We start from the raw sequence: 11,895 nt of genomic DNA, 5'->3' as shown, positions 1-11,895 counted from the left end.
GGAGAGATTACTCCTGTTACACATATCTGTTATAAGCTGGTGCACTGAACCATGGTGAAGAAACATGGACACCGTGGTTACCCACCCGAGTTGGCGCCAAAAAATCGGTTACCAGAAAAATTTCTAATTTCGAAATATCAACAGTACCGGTGTTCTTGTTTGACCATTCAAGAAAAAGTTGTCTTATCCTAAGGTTCCCCGATATTTCATAATGAAGAAATATTATTTCTGCGACTTAAATCGAGTAAATCGAAAAAAAAACACATGGTATGAATTAGGGTACCACTTTTTTTTTTACCAGAACCCACTGGATCCTGCCTACACATGACAGTTCCTTTACATCAGTTAACTCTTTCGGAATCTGAAGAGCATGCTGAAAATCAAAAATATTCTAGTTACCCACATTTTCAGATTCTACGGAAACTAAATGCAAAAAAATATTCTATAACTCTGCCTTTAAAATTAAGTTTTATTCTTATGAAGTGCTAATTTGGCGAGTATATCGATATTTGAATCGATTTCTTCCCAGCTCCAATTGACAACTATAAAGTCTTATACTTTTGTATCGATTGTATATCGACACATCGATAACTCTGCAGCTGTAGGCGTGAAATAATTATTATTTTATTATAAACAATTTTTATCGAAACGTGAAAGAAGCCGGACGTGCGCACGGTACTATGCGAAGTGCAGATACCAAATAAATTTCAAAGAAATACAAAAACAACGCCTGTTGAAGCAAACTCAGCAAGGCAATTAACCAAGCAGGGAAGTGAAAACATAACCGCACGATCTCTCCGAAATTTTTTGGGCGCGTTTGAGTATCGGTGAACGGAGTTTGGAGTGAAAAAAATGGGAAATTTCGACGGCGATTCTGGAACGGTTTTCGAGCAGAGCTACGCGACAACAAATGGAAACGGAAAGGCGGCGAATGGCAACGGGGCGGTCAATTTTAGCCCTCCGGAAAAGCAGGAACTCCTCAGCCAGCGGAAATTCTCGGCACCCGCATACACTGAAATTCGCACGCGACGCTGCCATTCGAAAACCCCCCAGCGATGCCAAGGTGAGCAGTTCTTCTTCGCCCAGTGTAGGTGGGGAAAATAAAAACTAAGCACCTCGCGGAACCAAAATAACAAGAGAAAAAGCCATTAAAATTGGCCGAAAAGTGTGGTTCCGTTTCTCTTTCTCGCTCGCTCTTTCTGCCGGCGAATCATTGATTTTGTGTGAGTGGGAGTGAGAGAGGGAGAGGGTGCGTCAGCTGGAGAAGTTCGGCCTAAATTTTTGTCGTCTTCGGAGGGTGAATTTCCTCGGCTTTTCCCATTTCTGGGTCAGCCCACAGCTGTTTTCCTTTACTGCAGTGTTTTCCTCGCGTGTTTTCATTTTCGCCGCAAGTGCGGCCAATTCGATTATTTTGGCTAGTTTTTGGCTTCTTATTTGGAGTCCAATTGGAATGCAGGGGATAAATACAAAACTGTTATAAGGTGTGATAAGGTAAAAATTAGAAATAGTTAAGGTAGATTTCTTGCTCTTGTTTCTTTTTATAAAATTCCACAATCAGCAACTTGTATTTGAAATCAAAATATTAGGAAAATAAAGATCCACAGTTTTATCGAAACTACAAACATTTTGTAAACCCTTTTCTATCCACTTGCACTCTGTTATCTAGTTATTGTCACTTTTTCGGCACTCCTGTACTTGGTCGTAATTTTCCCTCAGGTTGACCGTACCCAAAATGCTAACATGGGTGCATATTGTTTGTGGAGAGCGCCCATTAATACTCGGTACACCGAGGACTGGTAATAATATTGTCATGCCATGCCGGGCTCGCCTTATCAAGCCCACTGCGGACAATCTTTTACGTAAAGCCTCGCAGAATGCCATTGGGTTGTGAATCATAAAGCTCCGCAATCGCCGAAGGCAGTACTTTTCGGGTGGGCGTTGATTTATCAGTGATAAGATTTTATTCGTTCATTTTGGGGAGTCAGAGAACGCCAGACATTCGGTGGCAACTAATATTTTAATAGAGTATGATTAAGGGATTATGTTATTATTTAATGTGTCTAGTTTATAAATAAAAAGTCATTTGTTTCTAACCGATACTTGAGCTTTACTTTTATAAACAGTAACAAGATCTTTTCTGCAGAATAAGTACTTAAGTGTATTCAGTGAAGTACTATAAACATTTCAATTTCAATGCGTTTTGCCTTGTTATAAAATTATGAAAAAATTTTATTTTATTGGTTTTATCAGTGGTTGAATTTCTGCGCGTGTTTGGAACGCCTAAACCTTGATAACTTGCTAGGAAAAGCAATGTCATATTTATCAGCATGAAAAGATTATAATATGCGTGCGCTATATTAAGATAAGAATTTGGATAAAAAATCTAAAAAGTTTATTTTAAAATAGAACGACTTTTAATACTCGAAAGCAATTAGAAAATGACTCACGAGCAATATCTCTTTGGAACCCCCTATAAGTCATTTGCTTGAGGACTTTGGCATGTGCTGTGTGAATTTAACCTGTTATCTTGGATTCTATGTATCCGTAACATATGAAAGCCATTATCTGGTTCTCACCCTCTGCTGTCTTCCTTCCTGTCCTCTTTTTTCGCCCACTCAATCGCGTAATTAGTATTACACATTTTTTATTTATTTGCTCGACTTGGTTTCGATTTTTATCTATTCGCTTCGGGCTAGTCTATATACCCTAACCAAGGCAGTCCATTAAAAAACCCAGCGGAGCGTAGCACACTTGATCTTTCCCTTTTCCCCTCGCTATATCTCTCAATATTTAGTAAACAAGACCGGTGGCAAATGATAATAAACACGAAATATTATTGTCGCCGACTCGTTATTGTGATACGATTAAGCTGGCGTTACCCGTATATATATCGCTATATATACATGAATGGCTCAATTAATGAGAGCCACTCTCCTATCGGATCCTTCGGTCGGCAAAATCAATAACCAAATGATATGTACATTGAAATAAATAAGTTAATTATACCGCTCCATTTGTTTAACGGCGAGGTTGAAGTGTGCCAAGTTGGGCAATTGTTGGCTACATATATGGCTTCCCCAGACTTCCCTCTCTTTCGCACTTTGGCTTTCTGTCTCATTTGTGTGACTTCATGTCGAACTCGGCTCATGTGAGCCGTGGAGCAAATTTTTCAGCGTTCAGATGTCGTGTGACTATAAGTGTACGTACCATGCATATATAGATCTGTTAGTTTAATGTTAATTGGCTGGTGAATTGACTGAACGCACTGAAAGGGCAAGCAAGTTAATAAGTGCTCGTGTTGAGATTCAGTGATCCAATAAAACGTTTATATACAAAACCCCTAATATAAGGTTCAGTTGACAAATTGGTTCACGAGCATTTTTGGGATAGGATAGGCTATGATTTTCTCTCAGTGTAACTTAATTATTTTTCGCACCTGTTGGTCATTGAATTCCAACAACCGATCCCTCTTTCAACAGTGATTATCTGCCTTCTGATAAGTGATTTCCAATGAGTGCTATGTAGATTCCCAGCGATACGAATAATCAATAAGCGATAACCAGTCACTAATGGATGATCTCTTTGCTTTTCACAGAGTCCCAGTGTGACTAACTATCATCCGGAGAAGAAGTTGCTCCAAAATGGTCATGCTGCATCCGTTGCTAGGAGTCACGAGGATTCGGAATCGAAGCCCAACCAGGCGGAGGGCAAACTCTCGCCGGAGCTCGAGCACTTCCAGAAGACCTCCTTCGAGGAGGTGCCTCTCCACACGGCCTGCCTCACGTACCTGGGATTCTACTTGCTGATGATCCTCGGCTACATCAACCAGCTGCTCTTCGTGCCCAAAGTGGCCACCGAGAAGGGTCGCGAGGGCTATGTGACCCTGTACGATGCCTTCGAGAGCTTCTACTCGCGCTACGTTTACCGGAGGATCAAGGATTGCTGGAACCGCCCCATTTGCAGTGTCCCTGGAGAGGAGGTGACGCTCAAGGATCGGGTGACCGATGACTACGGATGGAGCTTTAAGTTCACGGGAACGGAGACGCGCTGCTTGAATCTGGGATCCTATAACTATTTGGGATTCGCTGCCGCCACTGGTCCATGTGCCGATGAGTCGGAGGAAAGTGCCCGAAAGTCTGGATTGGCCTTCTGCAGTTCTCGCTGTGAGTTGGGCGACAATGAGCAGCTGCGGGAGCTGGAAGCCCTCACTGCCAGATACTTGGGCGTCGAGGATGCCATTGTCTTTGGCATGGGCTTCGCCACGAATGCCTTGAACCTTCCCTCGCTTCTGGGACCCAATAGTCTGGTGATCAGTGACGAGAAGAACCATGCCTCCATCATCCTGGGACTGCGTTTATCTGGAGCCACCACCAAGGTCTTCAAGCACAACAACATGCGGGATTTGGAGCGAGTTCTTCGCCAGGGAGTTGTCTATGGAAATCCCAAGAAGGGCGGCCAGCCGTGGGACAAAGTATTGATTCTGGTCGAGGGCATCTTCAGCATGGAAGGTTCCATCGTTCGTTTGCCCGAATTGATTGAGCTGAAAAAGAAGTACAAGGCATACTTGTATCTGGATGAAGCTCACAGCATTGGAGCGATGGGTTCTCATGGTCGTGGAGTTACGGATTACTTCAACGTGGATCCCAATGAGGTGGACATTCTGATGGGCACCTTCACCAAGAGTTTCGGTAGTGCTGGTGGCTATCTGGCTGGATCAAAGGTGGGTTAAACACTTTTCCCTTTGTTTATCTCCATTAACAATTGTTTTTGTTCCCCAGAAACTGATTGACTTCCTTCGCACCAACAGTCATGCTCACTGCTACGCTGCATCGATCTCACCGCCCATTGCTCAGCAGATTCTGACCTCCATGAAGACCATTATGGGTGTAGATGGCACCGATATCGGCCGCAAGAAGATCCATCAGCTAGCCAGGAACACTCGCTACTTCCGTCGACGTCTTGCACAGTTGGGAGTTATCACCTATGGTCACGAGGATTCCCCCGTGGTGCCCATGTTGGTCTACCTCTTTTCCAAAATTGGGTAAGTTGAAAAAAATTGCATTCAGGATAAAGATCTCCAATGAAATTGTTTATGTATTTTTAGCGCTGTGGTTCGCACCTTGACGACACGACACATTGCCGCCGTGGGTGCCGGATTCCCGGCCACGCCCATTATGGAAGGACGCATCCGTTTCTGCCTTTCCGCCGCCCACACCAAGGAGCAGCTGGACTTTGCCTTGGAGGCGATAGACGAAATCGCCGATGATCTCGGTTTGAAGTATTCACGCAAGCCCCGTGATCCGAATCCCGTCATATATTAGAAGCATATGCACACAAATAGCAGTTAAGCTTGGGGTAAAGAAAGTCTCCCCGATCGGTAGACCAAAACTAAAACACAGTCCATAAATTGCTAGAGATCAATCACGAACGTTTGGTTACGTTGACCAAGTATGAGTTGCAGTTAAGCTAAGTACTTTACAGTTTTTTTCTCTGTTGCTGTTGCTGAAGTTTCCTTCCTTTTAATTTATATTCCCAGAGAATAATTTATGACTAAATACCTTGGAATATAAATCAATCGGAAGGAATATTTAACAGCTGCTACCAAAACAAAACAGAACAGTAAATAGCTTAAGCAATAAAATATTATTAATTATTTAGCATTTACCTCTACATAGTTGTTATTGTAATTGTAAACTCCAAACGTCTTCTTGAGTCGGCTGCAGCATTTGAAGTACTTGTGTGAAAATGACAGCGAAATGTATTAGGAAGATCAGGTTTTGGTTACATTCAGAGCTAAGCTAAGGGAAAGCCCCTTTTTCGTGGGACAGTCGAGCACCTCGCTTCTACCAATTAAGCCATTAAAGCTAAGCCAAAAGAAACGTCTACGGCGTCAGCGATTTAATTGTACAACATGTTGCATGTTGCACAGCCTTCTAGGGTCCAAAATCTGGGCCGAAATTAAAGGCAATGTCAGGAACGTATCTATGTATAATGATTATGTATTAATGATTTTATTTTTCTATCAACAAATAAATAACTGTTGCTTTATCTATTGAACTAATTGTAAAGGTGTATTAATGTAAAAGACGCAGTAGTCTAATGGAAAATTTATGTCATTGAATGGCCCCAGTAAAAATAAATGTGAAACTCGGTCAGCATCTACCAGCTATACTGAAATATCTGTCATTATATCCCCAACACGAATTTTCACTTTAAGCTTCGACAATATACTCCCAACCTTGGAATAACAATTTTCTAATTAACAGTAACTCATGACATCTCTGCACCACTCCTTGCTATTCTTATCCTGTGCCGACCACAATGCCAAATAAATTCCAATTGTAATTGTCTCTGCCTTTTAAGAAATTAAGACAAAGAGCGAACAACTCTCAGATCGAAGGACAATAAAAGGGCTAAAATGAGCGGCTTGTTCGGGGCGTTGTTGTTTTATCGGCTTAGGCAATACTTTCAATTTTATGTTCTGGCAAATATTTATTGAACTGTCCTTCTTTATTCTGTGGGGAATACATGCAAAATGAATCTAACTTTTGGGTGAGAGAGCGAGCGTTGGAATTCTCGTTAAAAGTGCATTCGAATTGATTTTAAAATAACTTGCTGGACACGGCCGTTTACACTGTTTTCGATTTTATTTTAAGTCATTCATATTCATATTTTAAAATAAATGAAATTTAAATTTTTTGTTTGTGAATATAAAACTAAGGAGTTCAAAAACCAAACGATCAAAACGACAATTTTTCTCTTAAAACATGTAAAAATATGTATGTATCTTAAAATTGTAAATGGAAATTCTGCTTTTGTATTTATTTTTGACTCTGTTTTCTGTTTGTGGACTTTTTAGTAAACACTGATCCACTTAAAAGTCTTTTACGGCGAAATATGTTTTAAAGTAACTGCTATAGAAAAAGAAGTAATATTCATGGAATTTTTTGTGGAGTATGGAAATCGGGTCAAAGCGCCCTGATAATTCTGAAAATATATACCTATGAGATTTTCAGGTTGTATTGAACGACACGTCCACATCAGTTTCGATGGGTTTAATTTATCTGCTGCTTTCTGTTTACTTTTTTCGAGCTGCCAAAATGGAAAATGACAATACACGTCGGTACACAAATATGTGTATCCTATGCAAGCACGTGTGAGTGGGTGGTTGGGCTGTGGGTGGGTGGTGCGATTGGGTGGCTGTTTTCCCAACCAACTTGGTGTGAGTAATTGACTACGTGCGTATAAAGTTTGTGCTGGCATTTTACCCGAGTACTGCCAAAGTGGCTGCAGCAACAACGCCAGCATTTTAGCCTGCCCTTGAGTGTGGTCAACAGTTCGAGTGGTTGTGTGTGCGAGTGTGTGCGGGAGTGTGTGCAATCATAAATATGCATCCTGTTGGCCATTTGTCATGGCTTTTTGCCCAGCGCCGCAGACAAGAGTCTGCATCTTCAACACCGCAAGTGGCCCGGGTTCCAATTCAAATGCTGTTTCCCAGAGCGTTCTTTAATAGAGATTGATAAGGATATGCGGCCAATCGAGGCCACCGATCTGGCTATAGGAAAACATCGGCATTCCTGTGGCCACCACAGTATGCATTAATGTTTGCTACTTCCGCTTCTTGTCCTTCACAAATTGCTGATGCGATTTTCGCGTGCAGCTTGTTTGTTTTACCACCTGCGTTTTTTTACTGCTCCGTGGAGGGAAAACTATAAGTGTGTTTCACTCGCTTACGAAAATATATTTTGGCGAAGCGGAAAGTCCCATACTTTCGTGCTATTAGCTAGAAACATGAATATTTCAAGCAGTTTATTACACCTTTTTTATGAAGGGGCATAAATATAAAATGTCGCTTATGATTTAATACTGTTGGTTAATTTTTTTGGAAGCTGGGAAATAACTAGTTATTATTAAACCACGATTTTTCAATCTTAACAAAGTCTCACAATTTACAAGCTTTCACTTCAAACGTGGTTCCCAGGATTTGCAATGGTTGTGACTTACCTTTTAAGCCCAGCAACTTCCGCGGTTTTTGGCCCACAAATACAATTTTAATGTTTCCGCTTACTTTGCGAAATATGTGGGTACGGTATGAACACATTCGAGTTGTATTTTTCTTCCTGCTTATATCCCCAGCACGGGAAGTTGCATTTTGTGTGTTTCATAATCTGATAAAATGTTGCAAAAAGTTTCCCCTCGTCAAGCTGGCGCAAAAGGGAATTTATGCAATGCGGGAAAATCCAAGTCCGAATCCTATTTGTGAACACTTGAAGCATGCAAATGGCGGCGTCTGAGTTATGCGCATACTTTCGGTAGTCACTGTGCGGCGGGAGCGATTGATTGAGAAGTGTAACATATACAAATGGCAACGGCATTAATATAAATCCCTGCAAGTATTTTCTATGGCGGAAGACACTATTTAGTGACTTCTGGAAGTTAAAGGTGATCAAAGAAGAGTCTTACAAAAGAATACATTCAGACGTTATGAAGAAGTGGCTCTAAGGCGATTGGTGATAGCTTTTTAAACTTTAAACTTACCTTCTACCTTATTTATTTATTATTTATTACATTACCTGTTTTAAAAATCAATAATACTTCAAGCCTTGTCCTTGGCAGCCCCATAGAACGCACACTCCACCTACGATTCAATTTTGATTTCCATCAACTCGTCGCCAGGACATCACCCATCAAAGTGCAAACAAATTAATCTTGGCCCCGTTTGCAGGAGCGGATTGGCAATCTGTTACACGACTCTCGTCGCAGTCAAACACTTGACTTCACTTCACTTCGGATGCTATTACTTAAGCACATGTTTTGTAATAAGATTTCGCTGGAACGATTTTTCATGGGCAAACGTGTCGCCCGGCTGCTCAGTTGCTCAGTTATGGATATAAAAAGGGGATCCCGGCTATAGACGAGGGCCAAGGACAATCAGTCATTCGCCAAAAGGGCTGGCAATGAGACGTAGTTTGACTTTTGTTGCTGCTCAAGGATAAGGATACATGTCTGCACTCACTGTGTGCCCAACACTTTCGATTCGACACACACGTTAATCAATCACGTTGCCATCGCCCACCCAAAAAGGCAGAGATTTAATCAAGGAATTTCCTGTGATTTTCGCAAGCCAAAATTTAAATGCCTGCCTGAATGTGTGTCCTTTCGCCTGCTAAGGCAACCGCAAATTAAATTTGCTGCCGAATGTTCTAAGGGTGATGGAAAGGGAAAAACCTGAGAGCCGACCGCAGTTTTCTAATTAATTCCATGGGCAGATAGAATTTGGCATTCGAATCTTGCAGACACCTTAGCACCTGTCACCGGCACATGCTAAATGTCCTGGCCCACAACTTTCGGCTCGAGTGACTTCCCCTTGTTGGGCATCATTAAGTTCTGTGTTTTGTGGGCCAACGCCTTCTTGTTAACATTTATGGTTATTGTTTTCGCCAGATGATGTGGGGGCGTGGTCAAGGCTAATGTCTCCCAAATATTCAATCCATTCACTGGCCCAAATTAAAATGTGTGTTGGGGGCAATATGCTGGCGCCAGATGTTTATGTTTTAGGGGGGAGCGAAGTGATCTTTATCAGATGAAAAGAAATTAAAGTTGCACTTTGGCACTTAAGTTTTAAGAGGTTTATTTTTCGCGATGCGTTAATTGTTATTGGAGAAAAAAAATAAGTTAAAAGTAGGATCACATGTTAAAGATTTTTTGAGTCATACGTAAAAAGGCAAATATGATCATTTCTCCCTTAAAACTCAAAAAACTGAAATAGAATAGAATATGTCGGGGTTTCGTTGGACTTTTCCATTTTCAATTGTCGGGGTTTCGTTGGACTTTTCAACCGAGTTATTAGCAGCAAGTTCTGCTCGTTTGCTTGGCGCTTTCGAACTGACTTCCCAAGAGTCTGCTTTCCAAATTTATACTTTCTACTCAATTCTTTTACATTGTTAGCCATCTCTTTCTAACATGTATGTCAGCGCTTAACGAACAGACCTCACTTGGCAGCAGTCTAAATCTATCCTGCTCTGCCATGCTTTCACTCAATTTCTAACTTCCTTTTTAATTGTCCCTGCTTCACATTAAAGAAGGCCCCGCTTCACCTGTTCTGACCAAGAGAACAAAGTAGGCCCCGTTTCATCTGATCCGACACGGCCTTCCTGACAAATCACACGTCCTCGTGTGGTCAGTTCTCCACTCCTTTTGCCAATACCTTATGACTCAATTCTTCATAACACCTCTCCTTTTTTTTTTTTTTTTAACAAACTTTTATTTTATTCACTGGACAAAAGCTTTAAAGGTATAAATTACTTAAACAAATATCGAGTCTTTCATTTCCATACAGTTTCTTCGTTTTAACATAAATAAATTTCTTTCGTTTAGTTACTCTCCAGTAACATTAATCTTATCTATAACATCTTATCCATAAATCGTATAATATAACATTTTACATCGATTTTACATTTTCATTTAGTGTAATTTCTTTAACACCTTTCTCATTTTTATTTTCCATCTTTCTCTTGACCCCGCCATTACATGTCTCTTCTGTATGGTGCGGTCCTGACTCCCGCCATAACAAGTCTCTTTTGTTATGGTGCAGTCCTGACTCCCGCCATAACAAGTCTCTTCTGTTATGGTGCAGTCCTGACCCCCGCCATAACCCGTCTCTTCGGTTATGGTGCGGTCTTTTCTTTTTCTCTTCTTATACTTCTGTAGCATCTTCTATCACGTCATCCCTATCTTCGCTTATAAGCTGATTATTTGGCAAAGCTCTAAGAGATTCGTGTGGATATTTATAAATTCGCTTACTAGTTAAAGATTTTAACAGATATCTATCTCCATCTAGAATCTCAATGATCTCAAATGGCCCTTTAAATTGTGGATCTAGCTTCGTTTTATGGCGTTCCTCATGTTTAAGCAATACGTGGTCGCCTAACTTATGTTTGTTAATTTTCGCTTTATTATTATCGTATCTGTGTTTATCATATCGTGCACTGGCTTCCATATTTTGTGTAGCTTGATTTCGTAAATTTACCCTATCTATTTCTTGTTCACCTTCTGCATCAATAGGTAAAAGCCCAAAAGGTCTAGCTTCCTTTCCAATTAACAATTCTAATGGGCTAAATTTTGTTACCCTATTTGCTGTACAGTTCATTGCCAGTTGTACCTCGGCCAACGCATCCTGCCATGATCTCTGACTGGTTTCCACCGCGGTTAGCATACTTTTTAAAGTGCTCATTACCCTCTCGACCTGGCCATTGGCCCTACTCGCACCAGTAGCAATTAAATGCAAATCAATATTTTGAGAAGTGCAGAACTCACGGAAACCCATACTGGTAAAACATCGACCTTGATCCGCTATAATTCGAGTAGGCACGCCAAATAATGAAACAATTGATTTTACGGCCTTAACACAGCTTTCGGTGTCTATGTTCAAGGTGTGGTAAAAATAAGCAAATTTTGTAAATGCATCAATTAAAACAATGACATATTCCTTAATGTCGTTTTTGCCGCTCAATTTTCCTGTTATGTCGATGTGCACTGTGTGCCACGGTATACTTATTTTGGGAATTGAGTGTAGCTCTGCCTGTATTTTACCTACAGATGGCTTTGATAATTTACATGTGATGCAATTTTCAACAAATCGACGGACATATTTGGACATGTTTTGGAACCAGTAATAACTATAAACCTTGTCCAGAGTTTTTTTCCATCCCAGATGCATTACTGAGTCGTGGACATGGTTTATTATGGCCCATCTTAAGGATCGGGGAATAACTGGCAGACATTTGGTTTTACCATTTCGTTGTATTTTTCTATGCAAAATTCCTTTGCGCAACTCATAAGATTTAACTAAATTATCTGACAATTCATTATTTCTTAGTTTAGTTGCAATCTCGG

At 40.8% G+C, this 11,895-nt stretch overlaps 1 protein-coding gene across 1 annotated transcript; it reads left to right on the top strand.

Annotated features, from left to right (window-relative positions):
- Positions 1-585: 585 nt before the first annotated feature.
- LOC108098444 (serine palmitoyltransferase 2) lies at positions 586-6,061 on the top strand. The gene is given in 5 exon segments (XM_017201347.2): positions 586-1,041; positions 1,043-1,063; positions 3,596-4,720; positions 4,779-5,041; positions 5,105-6,061. Coding segments are annotated over 5 exon segments (1,815 nt in total). The 5' UTR covers positions 586-852; the 3' UTR covers positions 5,322-6,061.
- The last annotated feature ends 5,834 nt before the right edge of the window (positions 6,062-11,895 follow it).

Source organism: Drosophila ficusphila, unplaced genomic scaffold (assembly GCF_018152265.1).
Source record: "Drosophila ficusphila isolate 14025-0441.05 unplaced genomic scaffold, ASM1815226v1 contig_436, whole genome shotgun sequence".
Taxonomy (NCBI): domain Eukaryota; kingdom Metazoa; phylum Arthropoda; class Insecta; order Diptera; family Drosophilidae; genus Drosophila; species Drosophila ficusphila.
This window is presented reverse-complemented; position numbering and strand designations above follow the sequence as displayed.